Source organism: Pituophis catenifer, unplaced genomic scaffold (genome assembly GCF_029215685.1).
Source record: "Pituophis catenifer annectens isolate HBS135680 unplaced genomic scaffold, rPitCat1.0.hap2 SCAF_12, whole genome shotgun sequence".
Taxonomy (NCBI): domain Eukaryota; kingdom Metazoa; phylum Chordata; class Lepidosauria; order Squamata; family Colubridae; genus Pituophis; species Pituophis catenifer.
The window spans coordinates 942501-959389 of NW_027256892.1; the positions used below are offsets into that span (position 1 = coordinate 942501).

At 46.5% G+C, this 16889-nt stretch overlaps 1 protein-coding gene across 2 annotated transcripts in view; it reads right to left on the reverse strand.

Annotated features, from left to right (window-relative positions):
* The window catches only part of BMP1 (bone morphogenetic protein 1), a 178710-nt gene that overhangs the window by 28795 nt on the left and 133026 nt on the right, over positions 1-16889 (reverse strand). For both annotated transcript variants that reach the window (XM_070952211.1, XM_070952212.1), the window contains exons 9-14: positions 13672-13774; positions 12832-12948; positions 11419-11564; positions 8202-8397; positions 2567-2692; positions 923-1083 (exon numbers count right to left, since the gene is read on the reverse strand). In XM_070952211.1, coding sequence (XP_070808312.1) covers positions 923-1083; positions 2567-2692; positions 8202-8397; positions 11419-11564; positions 12832-12948; positions 13672-13774 — 849 coding nt within the window. The remainder of the gene's footprint in view (positions 1-922; positions 1084-2566; positions 2693-8201; positions 8398-11418; positions 11565-12831; positions 12949-13671; positions 13775-16889) is intronic.

The window sequence follows — 16889 nt, forward strand, 5'->3', positions numbered from 1 at the left end:
TCTGGGAGTTGAAGTCCATACATCTTCAAAGGGTCACGTTTGGGAAACACTGATCTAGGGCATATGGAAGTAAAGCTGTTTTGATGACTATCCTGCTATTGCAGAATAATATTGTTCATAAATCTTCCTTCTACCTTCAGAAAGCAATATAAAACCCCAAGGCACTACATCTTCCATATTGTTTATTTAATGGGCATCCCATCATCCATCACTGAAAATCCACAGCAGCTCAAGAGTTCCGAGATATCTGTTGTGGCCCGCCAGCTGCCAGTGGAGCATCAGACTCGGAGGACGAGGAGGTTGGGGAGGAACTTGGGCCAGTCCTGGAGTCTGGGGAAGGCTCTGATAGATGCTGTGTGTCGGAAGCAGAGACAGAGCCAGGGCCATCCGACATTTCCCAGCTGCCTTCAGAGTCAGAGATAAATGGGGAAGAAGAACAGCTGGGGCCTGTTCCAGATGCGCGTATGTGCAGAGCTGTCAGGAGAGGAGAACAACTGAGGAGCAGGGGGCCGACTCGGGAAGAAAGCACACCTGGACACTGAATGGCCCCTCCCTGGCTGGGGAATAAATAGACGCAAAAGGGGAGTAGTGGTTGCAGGAGACAACCATTCGTATTTCTTTCGGAAGATTTGCTTATCGTGGTTTGTGCCTCAGAGACTTCTTTCCAGGAATTACCGTAATTTCCAGCTTTGCGACTGGAAACCCTCGGCCTGGCAATTATCCAAGGACTGATGAGGTCTGTTATTACAATTAACCCTTGGAAGGATTATCGCCTGGACTTTTCTGTGTGTGAATGACATGAATTCTCAGTAGCTAAATAAAGGGTTTTTTCAGGACAAGGAGTCTGATTCTGGCAAGGCTGGGTCAGAACACTATCTATCTGTGCTAACATAGGGCCTTCTTTCCAAAGGACAACACTCACGTCATTGCCTTCTGTCTCAAAGAAGTCAAATAGCAGGGATATGCGATATTGAGTGGGTGCCACCAGCTGCCAGATACAGTTCTTGTTGGGCGGATATTCCTTCGGCCATCCAGGGCTTGTGATGGAGCCATTGAGTTTGGTGAGGAACCCGCCACAGGCAGCTGCAAAATACAAAACCGAACATGAAGGCTGAATCAATCTCATGCCTGGAAGGTTGTCCATAGTTGTGGATTTCAAATTCTAGGAGAAAATGAAGGCGATCAGATTTCTTCACTAAGCATCACCAAACTGCCTTCTTTTAGAGCAGGGTCTCCAACCTTGGTGACTTTTAAGTTTTGTGGGCTTCAACTCCCAGAATTCCCCAATCTTAAAGTGGCCAAGTTTGGAGACTCCCATTCTAGAGGAGGGAGTCTCCAACCTTGGCAACTTTGAGACTTGTGGGCTTCAACTCCCAGAATTCTCCAGCCAGGACTTCAACTCCCAGAATTCCCCAGTCTTAAAGTTGCCAAGTTTGGAGACTCCCATTCTAGAGGAGGGGTCTCCAACCTTGGCAACTTTGAGACTTGTGAACTTCAACTCCCAGAATTCCCTAGCCAGGATTTCAACTCCCAGAATTCCCCAGTCTTAAAGTGGCCAAGTTTGGAGACTCCCATTCTAGAGGAGTCTCTAACCTTGGCAATTTTGAGACTTATGGACTTCAACTCCCAGAATTGCCCAGTGTTAAAGTGACCAAGTTTGGAGACTCTCATTCTAGAACAGGGGTCTCCAACCTTGGCAACTTTGAAACTTGTGGACTTCAACTCCCAGAATTCCCCAGTCTTAAAGTGGCCAAGTTTGGAGACTCCCATTCTAGAGGAGGAGTCTCCAACCTTGGCAATTTTGAGACTTGTGGACTTCAACTCCCAGAATTCTCTAGCCAGGACTTCAATTCCCAGAACTCCCCAGCCAGGACTTCAACTCCCAGAATTCCCCAGTTTTAAAGTTGCCAAGTTTGGAGACTCCCATTCTAGAGGAGGGGTCTCTAACCTTGGCAACTTTGAGACTTGTGGACTTCAACTCCCAGAATTCTCTAGCCAGGACTTCAACTCCCAGAACTCCCCAGTCTTAAAGTGGCCAAGGTTGGAGACTCTCATTCTAGAACAGGAGTCTTTGAGACTTGTGGACTTCAACTCCCAGAATTCCTGGGAGTTGACGTCCACAAGTCTCAAAGTTGCCAAGGTTGGAGACTCCTGTTCTAGAGGTTTCTTTTCATATTCAGTGAGGTTTGGTGAGATTTTTCAGGAGGCTAAGCTTTGAAATCAGGCTATGCAGGTTTTCAGATTTTACTCTAAAAAAAGGTTCTTCATTAGAAGGTCAATGTAAACATCTTTCTAGGTCAGGGGTCGGCAACCTTAAACACTCAAAAAGCCACAAAGGAGTCCTTCGGGAGTAGGGCGGTATATAAATCCAAAATAAAGTAAAGTAAAGTAAAAGGTATAAAACATCCTAGGTCTTATTTTCGGGATAGGTCTTATTTTGGGGGGCTTATATTAGGTGCACAGGTTTAAAGCATGCTAGGTCTTATTTTCGGGATAGGTTTTATTTTCAGGGAAACAGGGCATCTACATTCTTGGAACCCGAACAGATGCTTTCTAAACTGCTTACCTTCACACTTGCGTTTGTCGGGAGCCAACTCATAGCCAGGTTCACAGGCACACTTGTAGCTACCCAGAGTATTCACACAACGCTGCTCACATCCGCCGTTGTTTGGTCGTGAGCACTCATCCACTTCTGGAATGACAAAAGCAGTGAAGTTTCAATCTATTTCTTTTTTTTTTTTTGTGGCTTCTGCCGTAGGCTAAGACTTGGTGGCCTCACTTTAATTCTGTTTCCAGCCTCAGCAGGAATAATCTACTTTCCTTGCTTTCCATCACGGTGAGCTCAAGAGGGGGCTATTTTGATGGAGAGAGAAAGAGAAAAAAGAGTGGAAGAGAAGGAGGATCAAATCCCCATGGTCTAGGAAGAAAGATGGATTGTGATTATATGGCCAGCTGTGCAAAACAAGACTCAGTTCTGGAAACAGACAAAAAAAGCTGCTTCTAGGGAATGCAGTAAAAGGGTGATATCCCTAGCAGAGTCGGAAAAAAACTACATTTTTCCCGTGTTAAGTCTGCCCCCCAGTGGCTCAATACAAGCAGTCCTGCGAATAGAAATATTTCCCTGTTTGTCTACTCCTGCATTTGACAGAATAACAGAGGTGGAAGGGACCTTGGAGGTCTTCTAGTCCAACCCCCTGCTTAGGCAGGAAATCCTACACCACTTCAGACAAATGGTTATCCAACATCTTCTTAAAAACTTCCAGTGTTGGAGCATTCACAACTTCTGGAGGCAAGTTGTTCCACTGATTAATTGTTCTCACTGCCAGGAAATTTCTCTTTAGTTCTAAGTTGTTTCTCTCCTTGATTAGTTTCCACCCATTGCTTCTTGTCCTGCCTTCAGGTGCTTTGGAGAATAGCTTGACTCCCACTTCTTTGGGGCAGCCCCTGAGATATTGGACCACTGCAATCATGTCTCCCCTAGTCCTTCTTTTCATCAAACTAGACATACCCAGTTCCTGCAACTGTTCTTCATATGTTTTAGCCTCCAGTCCCCTAATCGTCTTTGTTGCTCTTCTCTGCACTCTTTCTAGAGTCTCCACATCTTTTTTACATCGTGGGGATTTATGTCACCTGAAGTCTTAGACTTCCCTAGCCAACCATGAGAGTTGAAGTCCACAAGTGGCCAAGCTTGGATATCCTTGCCTTAGTGTCTTCCTCATCTGGCATCTTTCAGTTGTGTTGGGACCAGAAGTCTCAAACCAGATGACTATTCTGGAAATTTGGGAATTTGCATGCCAGGGGTCGGCAACCTTAAACACTCAAAGAGCCACAAAGGTCCTAACCGGAAGCCTACCATTCAATTCTGGAGCTGACCGGAAGTGCGGTTCCCGCACCATAGAGTCTCCTCCTAGCACGGCGTCCTTTTTCCTCTACCGGTCCTAACCGAAAGCCCTATTAATTGTGGAGCCGCCCGGCAACAGGGAGCCGCAGCAGAGGGATGAAAGAGCCACATGCGGCTCCAGAGCCACAGGTTGCTGATCCCTGCCTTATACTATTTCTGTTCTTAAAAACCTCCAGTGCCGGAGCATTCACAACTTCTAGAGACAAGTTGTTCCACTTATTAATTGTTCTTATTGTCAGGAAATTTCTCCTTAGTTCGAAGTTGCTTCTCTCCTTGATTAATTTCCATTCATTGCTTCTTGTCCTGCCCTCGGGTGCTTTGGAGAATAGGTTGGTCCCCATCTTCTTTGTGGCAGCCCCTGAGATATTGGAACACTGCTGTCATGTCATGCCTAGTAATTCTTTTCATTAAACTGTACCTATTAACAGATTAACAGAGTTGGAAGGGACCTTATAGGTCATCTAGTCCAACCCCCCACTCAAGCAGGAGACCCTACACCATTTCTGACAAACAGCAGTCCAATCTTTTCTTGAAAGTCTCAAGTGATGAAGCTCCCACAACTTCCAAAGGCAACTTCTATTCCACTGGTTGATTGTTCTCACTGTCAGAAAGTTTCTCCTTATTTCCAGGTTGACTCTCTCCTTGTTCAGTTTCCATCCATTATTCCTTGTCTGGCCTTCAGGTGCCTTGGGAAACAGCTTGACCCCCTCCTCTCTGTGGCAGCCCCTCAAATACTGGAAGACTGCCATCATGTCTCCCCTGGTCCTTCTCTTCACTTGACTAGCCATGCCCAGTTCCTGCAAACATTCATTGTATGTTTTAGCCTCCAGTCCCCTCATCATCCTGGTTGCTCTTCTCTGCACTCTTTCCAGAGTCTCAACATCTTTTTTATAGTGTGGTGACCAAAACTGGATGCAGTACTCTAGGTGTGGTCTTACTAGAGCTTTAGGTATTAATATCTCACTTTTTTTTTTTTTAATTTGATTTATATGCCGCCCTTCTCCGAAGACTCAGGGCGGCTTACAATGTGCTCAGCAATAGCCTTCATCCTTTTGTATATTTATACAAAGTCAGCTTATTGCCCCCACAAACTGGGTCCTCATTTCACCTACCTTAGAAAGGATGGAAGGCTGAGTCAACCTTGAGCCTTGGCGAGATTCGAACCCTGCAGTAATTGCAGGCAGCTGGTCTTAAGCAGCTTAATAACAGGGTGCCTTAAACCCTTGTACTACCAAGGCTCTTGATTTTGATTGCATCCCTCTTTTAATTCAAATTAGGATTGCATTTGCTTTTTTGGCTGCCGCTGCACACTGCTAGCTCAAATTTAGTTGGTTGTCCACTAAGACTCCAAGATCCCTCTTGCAGTCACTGCTATTAAGCCATACCTAATTCCTGCAACTGCTCTTTGTATGTTTGAGCTTCCAGTACTCTTAATTATCTTTGTTGTTCTTCTCTGCATTCTTTCTAGAGTCTCTACATCTTTTTTACATCGTGGCGACCAAAACTGGATGCCATATTCCAAGTGTGGCCATACCAAGGTCTTATGAAGTGGTACTAATACTTTATAATGTTACATTATAAACATTGCTCAGGATTGCCTTGCTTTCAAACCAAGGTCAGACACAACCCACGAATTGGCCTCAAGGGCTCTCTCTGACTGCAATGTTGATTTGTGGTTCCCTAGCATTTTTCTACCGGATGTATGTGAAAACTGTTTCATAAGGCTAAAATAGCATGAATACTGCTTTTTTTTTTTTAAAAAAAAAGGAAAGAAACCTCTTCCCAAAAAAAAAAGGGGGGGGCGTGTATGGAAATTCTTAATCATCCACATCATGGTTGTTCCAAAAGGCAGTTGGATTTTTTGGTTTTGGTTTTCCTTTGAAAACATTTCACTTCTCATCCAAGAAGCTTCTTTAGTTCTGACTGAGAAGCTTGAATCTTTCCATTCCCCACCATTCAGCCAGAACTGAAGAAGCTTCTTAGATGAGAAGCGAAATGTTTTCAAAGGAAGAAAACAAAACAAAACAAGGAACTCCGGTTCCCTTTTGGAAAAAGGAGCCTGAGTGGCGTAGGAGGCTAATGCCTCCTACTAAGGCAGTATTTAACATCCAGCTGCCTGCAATTACTGCGAGTTCAATTCTCACCAGGCTCAAGGTTGACTCAGCCTTCCATCCTTTCTAAGGTGGGTAAAATGAGGACCCGGTTTGTGGGGGCAATAAGCTGACTTTGTATAAAATATACAAAAGTATGAAGGCTATTGCTTAACGCATTGTAAGCCGCCCTGAGTCTCCGGAGAAGGGTGGCATATAAAAATCAATCAATAAAAATAATATAAATATAATATAATAATAATAATAATAATAATAATAATAATAATAATAGCAGATAGGGTGATACCATGGTGTGGGAGATCTAAACCTGAGCTAGGCTGGCTATTTTTCCCCCTATTTTTGTCCCACATTTGGGACAAAAATAGGGGGAAAAATAGCCAGCCTACCTCAGGTTTAGATCTCCCACACCATGGTATCACCCTATCTGCTATGGTCCTCAGGCCCTCCACGGCCGTTGGCCATCAAAGCATTGCCCATCCTTACTTTAAAATTCAAATATTTTCTTTTGGTTCACCGGGATGATCAACCTGAGCTTCTGAACCCCATTCAGAAACAATCCTCATGAGGACTGCCATTTCTCATTGCTCTGTTTGGCTTCCAGCGAGGTACGGGACCTTATCCTTCTAATTAGGCTTTAGAACAGGGGTCTCAAACTCAAGGCCTGCGGGCCTGCGGGGTGCTTAGATGTGGCCCACAGGGCCACTCTGGAAACAGCAAAGGACTCTGCCAGCGGAAACAGGCTCCCGATCTCCGTTTTTGGTGGGGATGTCCTCCTGCAACCCTCTGCCAGCGAAAACAGAGCTCGACGAGCTCTGTTTCCGCTGGCAGAGGGTTGCAGGAGGACATCCCCACCAAAAACGGAGATCGGGAGCCTGTTTCCGCTGACAGAGTGCTCAGGCCACCACAGGCGCCCCCGACATGAGTGACGTCAGGCTGGCCACGCGCACCCCGGCCCCCCGAGGTCAAACACGACCCCGATGCGGCCCTCAATGAAATCGAGTTTGACACCCCTGCTTTAGAACAAAAAAATATAATGTTACCACCTTCTCCTCTTATCACCCAAGGGTGTGTAAATCAGAAGATCTGTGTCAGCATTCTGCTGCTGCCATAAAAAGACGAGGCTTGACTTTTCACCTACTTATTTCTCTGTAGATAATATCCCCTAAGAGATGGGATGGTGGGGGGAACATTCCTGTGGGGTGAGATCAGAAGCTGGGGAGACTGACTTGGAAGATGGCCAATGAGAAGATGAGAATTGGGGAACGGAAAGGGAAGGGTTTGGGGGTCAGAGGGTTAGTATCGGCTACGACGAAGTCAGGGTTAGATCTGTCGTACTCAATAAATGGAATATTTCAGCAAAGATTAATTGTTTGGGAGTGCAATTTATTTGAGATGACATCGAAACCTGACAATCTGGACACTACTTCTCTATGACACAATCCTCTCTACTTTGCATCAATCCTTTGTCAGATAGCGTTGCCCTCTCCGCAATTGTAAAGCTATAAAGTGCGGGTGCTGCTCATCCAAAGATTATCCAACCCAAGGGAGGGGAAAGAGGAGTAGGAGAGAGGGTCAGAAATGGTGGAAAGAAGAGAGGAGTGGGGCAGGGGTGAAATCCAGCAGGTTCTAACAGGTTCTGGAGAACCTGTAGTGGAAATTTTGAGTAGTTCAGAGAACCGGCAAATACCACCTCTGGCTGGCCCCAGAGTGGGGTGGGAATGGAAATTTTGCAATATCCTTCTCCCAGGAGGGAAGGGAATGGAGATTTTGCAGTATCCTTCCCCTTGAGTGGGGTGGAAATGGAGATTTTGCAATATCCTTCCCCTGCCACGCCCACCAAGTCACACCCACAGAACCGGTAGGGAAAGATTTTGGATTTCACCCCTGGAGTGGGGGAAGGAAAGGGGAAGTAGGAAAGAGAAGGAGAGGAAGAATGAAGAAAGTAGGAAGAGAGAGAGGAAGGAAGAGAAGGGAAGGAGAAGAAGAAAAGGTGGCAAAATAAAGAAGGGTAAATGGTGAAAGAGTAGCCCCGAACAACTAAAAATGAAAGTTAAAAGATGAATGGAAAATGATGGATAAAAGATTGTACATCTAAATATGTTTATGAGAAATAAAAATAAAAACTTCTTTGGAAAAAAAAAAAGATTATCTAACCCTGCATTGAATAATACAAGCTCTATATACCCTACCTTTGAAGTAGTTAACCGCAAAGCCAGCCTTGTTGATGGACCCATCGGACACAAACCTCATCCATAACTTGTTGGAGGTGCTCTTGATATCGTCGGGCCTGTCATAACCACAATACCTTCCAATCACAGGGTCTGACTCTGAACTGCCATCCCGAATCTCCAGGTAGTCGTAAGCACAATTGTCGTGGCGCTCGATCTGCGGAGATGTGGAAAAAAAGAGAGAAGGACATGGACATCTCGATACGAGTGCTGAGTTTTCTTTTTGAAAATGTCTATTAGCTCTTGGTGGCACCTTAATCTATTTTAAGCCATGGTAGCGCATGTTGTGGCTCCGTTGCCTGAGCCTGAGCTATCGACAGATGCAGACTCTGAGAGTGAGGGAGAGGAGTTGGCAAGGCCTCCCTCTCCAGGACCCTCCTCTCTGGCAATGCCTCCGGAGGACACCGAAGGCCAAGAGATAGGCCCAGAGCCAAGCATGTCCCTGCAGCCACAGGTGGACAGCGACGAAGGAGATAAGTGCTGGCTGGATACTTGACAGCGGCGCAGGGAGAAGCGTGTGCAGCAGAGGGGAAGACGTGCCAGAGATTAGCTGAGTCACTGGACCACACCCCACAGGGTATAAATGTGGGTGTGGTGGCTAGTTCAGTTTGTGATGAGCAAAAACTAGAAATAATCCATGATCTCTGCGTTACTGGACTTCTGCCTGCCTTGTCGGACTACATTTGGACTAATCCTTGTATTGCTGAAACTTTGCCTGCTTTATTGGAATGCTTGCAGTCTAATCTTTGTTTTGTGTGAGTAAAGCCACTGGGTTGCTGCCAGCTTTATCTTCAAAGTTTTTGTCGTGTGGCTTATTAACTCCGGGCCGTCTGTGGGGGTGCGTGTGTGGGATGGGGACAGAACAGCGCAGTGGTTAGAGTGCAGTACTGCAGGCTACTTCTGCTGCCTGCCTGCAATTTGGCAGTTGAAATCTCCCCAGGCTCAAGGTTGATTCAGCCCTCCATCCTTCTGAGGTCAGTAAAATGAGGACCCAGATTGTTGGGGGCAATAGGCTGACTCTATAAACCGCTTAGAGAGGGCTACCTCCTTGTGGTAGTCCTCAGCATACCACCATTCATTTAGTGACTGTTTGTGGCACTGGGAAAAGTGACTTATGACCGTTTTTCACACTTATGGCCAGTAGTGGGATTCAAATAATTTAACAACCGGTTCTCTGCCTTAATGGCCAGCTGGGTAGGCGTGGCTCGGTGGTCATGTGACCGTGTGGGCATGGCCAACTCAATGTCACTCAGGTCGATGGGCGCTTCACCTTAGCTGTTACAATGTAATAAGGGTTAACCAGAGAGGCAGTTTCTGTAAGCAGGGCAATAAAGATTAGGCTAGAAACAACACCAGAACGTTTCCTTCCTGCCTTCCTTACAGGATTAGCCCTGTAAAGTGGAAAAAAACAAAAGGAAATTTCTTCCAACAACCGGTTCTCCGAACTGCTTAGAAAGTTAACAACCGGTTCTCCCGAATAGGTGCGAACTGGCTGAATCCCACCACTGCTTACAGCCCTTGCAGCATCCCCATAGTCATGTGATCAAAACTCAAGTGCTTGACAACCGGCTCATGTTTATGATGGTTGCAGTATCCCAGCATCACGCGGTCACCTTCTGTGACCTTCTGACAAGCCAAGTCAATGGGGGAAGCTGGATTCATTTTACAACTGTGTTACTAACTTAACAACTGCTGCAGTGATTCACTTAGCCACTGTGGCAAGGAAGACGGGGCAAAACTCACTTAACAACCGACTTGCTTAGCAAGGCAAATTTGGGGCTCAGTTTTGGTCATAAGTCAAGGACTGCCTGCATTCTACTGCTTCTCTCCAGCTCTGCATCGTCCTTCCATTTTTAAAGAAAGGGATGTGAGTCTCTTTTCCTCGGTCTCCTGAAGCTCCAGTTATAATTAATGTTAGCTTTCCTCCCTGTTTGCATTTTCAAAAATATGCTCATTCATGTAAATTTTTTTTTTTAAATTTGATTTATATGCCGCCCTTCTCCGGAGACTCAGGGCGGCTTACAGTGCGTTAAGCAATAAGCAATAGCCTTCATACTTTTGTATATTTTATACAAAGTCAGCTTATTGCCCCCACAAACTGGGTCCTCAATTTACCTACCTTAGAAAGGATGGAAGGCTGAGTCAACCTTGAACCTTGGCGGGATTCGATCTTACTTTAATTGCAGACAGCTGGTGTTAATCACAATGCTATCAGTCTGCTGAGCCACCAGGCCCATGTAATACACACTGAATGCTCAGCCAGTTTGGCTGTGGCCTTGCCTGTGTTTATAAATGAGATAAAACTAAACCCCTTTTTGATATTACGGTGTAGTAGCAGTGGTAGATTTCAATTTTTTTTTACTACCGGTTCTGTGGGCATGGCTTGGTGGGCATGGCAGGGGAAGGATACTGCAAAATCCCCATTCCCTCCCCACTCCTGGGGAAAGGATACTGTAAAATCCCCATTCCCACCACACTCCAGGGGAAGGATACTGCAAAATCCCCATTCCATCCCCACTCCTAGGGGAAGGATACTGCAAAATATCCATTCCCACCCCACTCATGGGGGAAGGACACTGCAAAATCCCCATTCCCTCCCCACTCCTGGGGGAAGGATACTGCAAAATCTCCATTCCCACCCCACTCCTGGGGGAAGGATACTGCAAAATCCCCATTCCCTCCCCACTCCTGGGGGAAGGATACTGCAAAATCCCCATTCCCTCCCCACTCCTGGGGGAAGGATACTGCAAAATCCCCATTCTCTCCCCATTCCTGGGGGAAGGATACTGCAAAATTCCCATTCTCTCCCCATTCCTGGGGGAAGGATACTGCAAAATCCCCATTCCCTCCCCACTCCTGGGGGAAGGATACTGCAAAATCCCCATTCTCTCCCCATTCCTGGGGGAAGGATACTGCAAAATCCCCATTCCATCCCCACTCCTGGGGGAAGGATACTGCAAAATTCCCATTCCATCCCCACTCCTGGGGGAAAGGATACTGCAAAATCTCCATTCCCACCCCACTTTGGGGCCGGCCAGAGGTGGTATTTGCCGGTTCTCCAAACTACTCAAAATTTCCACTACCGGTTCTCCAGAACCTGTCAGAACCTGCTGGATTTCACCCCTGTGTGGTAGTCTTAGCGCAAATGTTAAAACGCTGTGGGAATTTCTTCTGATACCTCAAAGGACAGGAACGTGAGGCCTACGTGGTATCCTTCCGAAACAGTAATCTTCCAAGTACACAATTTATTGGGTCGATAGTCATCAGGGTAGTTGGGAGACTGGATGTGCCCGTTGTCTTTCTTCATGTCTCCTCCACAGATGGCTGGAAGAAAAATATTTATTGCATTGATAGCTTTATGATCTGTCCCCGTCTACACACACACACAAACACAGCCAGCCGAGGGTTAAGAAAGTACTTGGCACGCACATAGGTCGTTATCTCAAACTTGGCAGTAATATAATCACCGTCTGCCAAGAGCTTTACTGCAACAGATAACATAAAATTACATACGCATTGCAAATAGTCCAGCAAAACAATATCCCTTTCGGCAGCTTCAGACGTTGTTCAAATGACTAGCCAAAGTTCGTTTTTGTTCGTCACGGGGTTTTACCAGCCACCACCCTCTCTTATATAGTCTCTGGGGTGTGGTCCAGTGACTCAGTTCTAATCCCTAGCGCGCCTCCTTAACTGCTGCAACCGTTTATCACGCCTTTGTTGGCGTGCATCCAGGGATGACGGCTCTCCTTCGCTCTCATCCGAGACACCTGGCTCCTGGCTAATCTCCTCTCCCTCGGCCGGCACCTGAGACAGTGCCAGAGGGGAGGGGCCTGGAGAGGGAGGCCTGGCTGACTCCTCTTCCTCATGTTCGGAGCTTTCTTCCTCCGATGAGATAGGCTCAGAGGGCGGGGCCACAACAACAGGTGCCCCCAACACGAGTGATGTAGAGCCTGCCACGCCCACCCGGGCCCTCGAGATCAAACACAACCCTGATACGGCCCTCGATGCAATAGAGTTTTACACCCCTGTTTTAGACAGAAGTTGCTTAAGAGGAACCATTAGAAGGCATTGTGCAGCTATTCGTTAACTCCCTTCTAAAATGCCTTTTCTGTCATATTAACAAATATTACATTAGTGTACATTATAACCTGTACATTATAACTATAAAAATAAAACATAAGACACACAACCTTCACATTCTATATAGTTGAATTGAAAATCCCTGATATTGCATTAATATTGCACTATACCGTCGAATTCAATATAGTTACTGCTCTGGGATAGAAGCTGTTTTTTAGCCTATTTGTCCTTGTCTTTATTGTCCTGTACCGTCTGCCAGATGGTAATAGTTCCAAAAAAAAAAAAAAAAAAGCGTGCTCAGGATGAGATGGATCTTTCAGAATGTTTTGAACTTTCTTAAGGCAGCGGGAGCTATAAAGCTCTTCTAAAGAGGGGAGAGGGCAGCCAATGATCCTCTGGGCAATGACGTTGACCCTCTGGAGCGCTGTCCTATCTGCCACTGTGCAACGGGCAAACCATACACAGGTGCAGTAAGTTAAAATACTCTCTATGGTGCAGCGGTAGAAGGTACCTTCATAGACTGCAAAAAATCCTTTGCCAACCCAGTTGCTGCTGCTGCGGAATTCGATCCAAAGGCGGCTGTCGGTGGAGAGAATAGAATCCGGGAGTTTATTTCCACAGAATCTACCTAGAGAAAAACATACACACACACACATCATTGTGTGGGTTTATTATGATGATTTATTATTTATTTCACGGCAAAGCATTGATTGAAGAACAGCATGTATTTTTGTTCTGATCAGCTAACTTCTTCCTCCCCGATACAGTTTCCTGTAAGTGGAATCTTGGAACCAGGATCATCTCCCCAAAATTCAAAGTATATTTGCAAACCAGTTTGAATATTAATAGCTCGGGTTGGTAGTTAGGCTTCTGGTTTGAGCTCCGAGCTTGGCAATTTGGTTGCAAACGTTTCGTCACCATTCGAGGAGACGCCGTCAGTGCGTTTCAACTCAAAGCGCACTGACGACGTCTCCTCGAATGGTGACGAAACGTTTGGAACCAAATTGCCAGCCTCGGAGCTCAAACCAACAGCCTAATATTTGTAAAAAAAATAAAATAAAAATGTTACACCTCCAGAATGTCCCAAAGGTGCTTTTTCAAGAGACAACTGGATTTCCTTGTTTTTCTTTGACGACGCTGAAGAAGCCTCTTGGGTGAGAAGCGAAATGTCTTCAAAGAAAAACCAGAAAGTCCATATGCCTCTTGAAAAAAGCACACACAACATCACAACTGGGTTCTGCAAAGGGGAAGGAAGTCAATCAATGAGCCTGGGAGATGTTTTGATTGTTAAATATGTTCCTCAATGAGATTTGGCCACATGTACGACCACCAATACGTTCTCGCTGATTACCTCGTAGGGGAGCTTTCCTCCAGAATCCGTCTCTCACCTCCACGTAGTCATACCAACAAAGCCGGCTGCGGTATAGATCCAGGGATGTAAAGTTCAGAATGATCTGGAAAGCAACAAGAGGTTATACCACCCTGAGCAGGAAGCAGGCCCTAAATAGTACTTTGGCATACACTACATATTTTCTATTTCTTTCACGAGTTACCATTTTGAGGAACATAAGCCACGTTTTGTCAAGCACCAGAAAAATCACCAGACCCAGATCGTTAAAATGGATATAAAGATTGATCGCAATGTCAGCGTTCCAGAAAACCCCCCAGGTCCAAATAAACAAAGTTTGAACAAAACTTAATTTACTAAAATAACTCAGTCTTTTTCAAAACAAAGGCTGTTAATAAACTTTCTTAACAGCCTACAAGAAACCAAAGATAAAGTAATCACAATCTTACTAAGGTTGGCAGAAAGCCCAGAAGCAATTTGCAGAGAATCCAGACGTGAAGTAGAGTGAACTAAAGTTGTTCCCTACAAATTGCTTCAGTCGGTGTTCCTCCTTAAATAGGTTAAGGGAGTGGCCAATTAGCCCCAAGCCTTACTCTTGAGGAGACCTCCTCCTGAGGCGCCACTCCTGCCTTTTGGCAGCTCTGCGTGCCCGTGCATCGAGAAGAGGCTCCTCCTCTTCTTCCTCTTCACTTATGGGAGCTTCTGGAGGTTCTGAAGGCCCTGGCTGAATCCCTGCCTCTGGCACCACATCTTCTCCAGCCTCCTCATTGTCTGACTCGAGTGCCAGCTGCACAGGCTGCTGGCGCAACACCACACCAGCCTCCTCGCTGTCAGAATCAGCTACAATCCGCACAGGCCACTGACGGGCCACAACAAGTAAAGACTCTGAAGCAAACATTTTTCAAAGTTCTATTTACTAGAATAGGTAAACTGGCATATCTGAGAAAACCCGAATCTGAGAGGTCTGGGTTTTACCTCAGTAAATCAAACCCCCCAAAACCATCCCCTCACTCCTCAGTTGATCACATGCTCCAATCAACCGCCGTCCCATCTCGAGACATCACTCTGACCACTCCTTCTCCAGATGCAGGATCAGCCTCACCTTGACCGATAGGAAGAATACTATTATGTCTACAGACAACCCCTCTACTAAATCCCCCCTCCTACTTTCCCACACATGAGAAGGTGGCAACTAAATCCCCCCTCCTACTTTTCCCACACATGAGAAGGTGGCAGCATGGAAGCTTCCGGCCTAATATGGCTTCCAAAGCTGACACGCGAGCTTAAACTGTCGGCAGGAATCTGAACTACTAACAGTCAAAGCAATTTGGCGGCAGATAAGGAATTCCAGGAGGTGGGGGGAATGATTTCTTGTGGATGCCAAGGGATCTGTGACTGATGACGCATTTGACCCCTCCCTCAGGCTCAGCCTGGTTCATCTCTTACACCTTTAACAGTCTGCTTTCCAACTCCTAAATAGCATTCCTCTTCTATGCCAAAATGTAGTAAAGTACAAGCAGCCCTGGACTTACAACCCGTAAGGGGGCCTGCCCATCACAGACATAAGTCCTGATGACACACTTAACAACTGTGTTTCTAACTTAACAACTGCAGTGATTCACTTAAAAACTGAGGCCAGAAAGGTCGTAAAATGGGGCAAAATTAACTGAACAACTGTTCTGCCCCAGCTCCGGATTTCCAAGGATTGTGACACACACCAACGGTCCTTATCAAAGTTATAACGTACCAAGAATAAACAAAGTCCGGCAAAGGTTGGTAACCAGCCCAGAAAACAAGATACGATAAGACACTTACTCTCCAAAATGCTCTGTAATAATTACACGTTGTTTCCAGCAAGAAATTACTAACTGCGTGCAACTTAAATAGGCTAAGGGAGTGGCCAATTATCCTCCAACCTTACTCTAGAGGAGACCTCCTCCTCCTTAGTAGCCACTCCTGCCTTTTGGCAGCCCTGCGTGCTCGAGCATTGAGGAAAGGCTCCTCCACTTCGCTCTCTCCACTTGAAGGAGCCTCTGTAGGTTCTGAAGGCCCTGGCTGAGTCTCTGCCTCTGGCACCACATCCTCTTCAGCCTCCTCGCTGTCCGACGCGAGCTGCTGGCGCGACCCCACACCAGCCTCGTCGTCGGGATCAGCCATGATCCGCGCAGGCTGCTGGCAGGCCATAACAACAACTGTCTTGCTTAGCAACAGAGATTTGAGGTTCAAGTCAAGGACTACCTGCATGTTCTTTTGTTACGTGTGGAAAACAAGTTGGCTGGAGACATTCCTGAGCCAGACAGTTAAGCTGTGCCAAACTAGCAGTAATTTAGACTCCGTAATCTAAAAAAATGGTCCCAAATCTCTAGGCTTGATTCAGAATTTGCCTGACATGAAGACTTGGATGCTTTTCCAGAAAGAATATTCTTTCCCAAGCCAGAGAAAACAGAGATAATACCGATGAATTACATTACAACATCGCATGAGATAGTAAATATGGCAGAAGAACCTAAGGAGAGAAAATGTTAGTTACTGTCTGCTATCTTCATCAAGTATTGACAGAATGCAATAGGGCAGTGATGGCTAACATTTTTGCCATCGCGTGCCAAAAGCAGGGGGAACGCGGTGGCACTGCGCACACATGTGCCCCAACCATAATTATATGCACCCCAACCCCATGCATGCGTACGCGACCCCCCCGCTCGCCCCGCTTTTGGCACACAATGACATGGTGGGCTCAGTAGGCCTGTTTTTCACCCTCCCCAGGCTCCAGAGCCTTTCTAGGAGTCTGGGAAGGGCGAAATCGGCCTTCCCCACCCCCCTGGAGGCCCTTCGGAATCCGGAAACAGCCCAGTTGCTGAGTTCTGGTGGGACCAGGAGGCCCGTTTTTCACTCTCCCCAGGCTCCAGAAGCTTTCTAGGAGCCTGGGGAGGGCGAAAATGTCCTTCCCCACCCGCCTGGGAGGCCCCCCGGAGGCCAGAAACAGCCTGTTTCCTGACTTCCGGTGGGCCCAGAAGGTCTGAAAATCAGCTGGCCAGCACATACATGCGTGCTGGAGCTGAGCTCACATGCCCACCGATATGGCTCCATGTGCCACCTGTGGCACGCGTGCCATAGGTCCGCCATCATGGCAATAGGGCATCTGTTATTTCTTCTCCTTACTCGAATTTTGAAAAGATGATGTAGATACACATCTTTTTAATGATGTGGGGGGGGGAGAAACC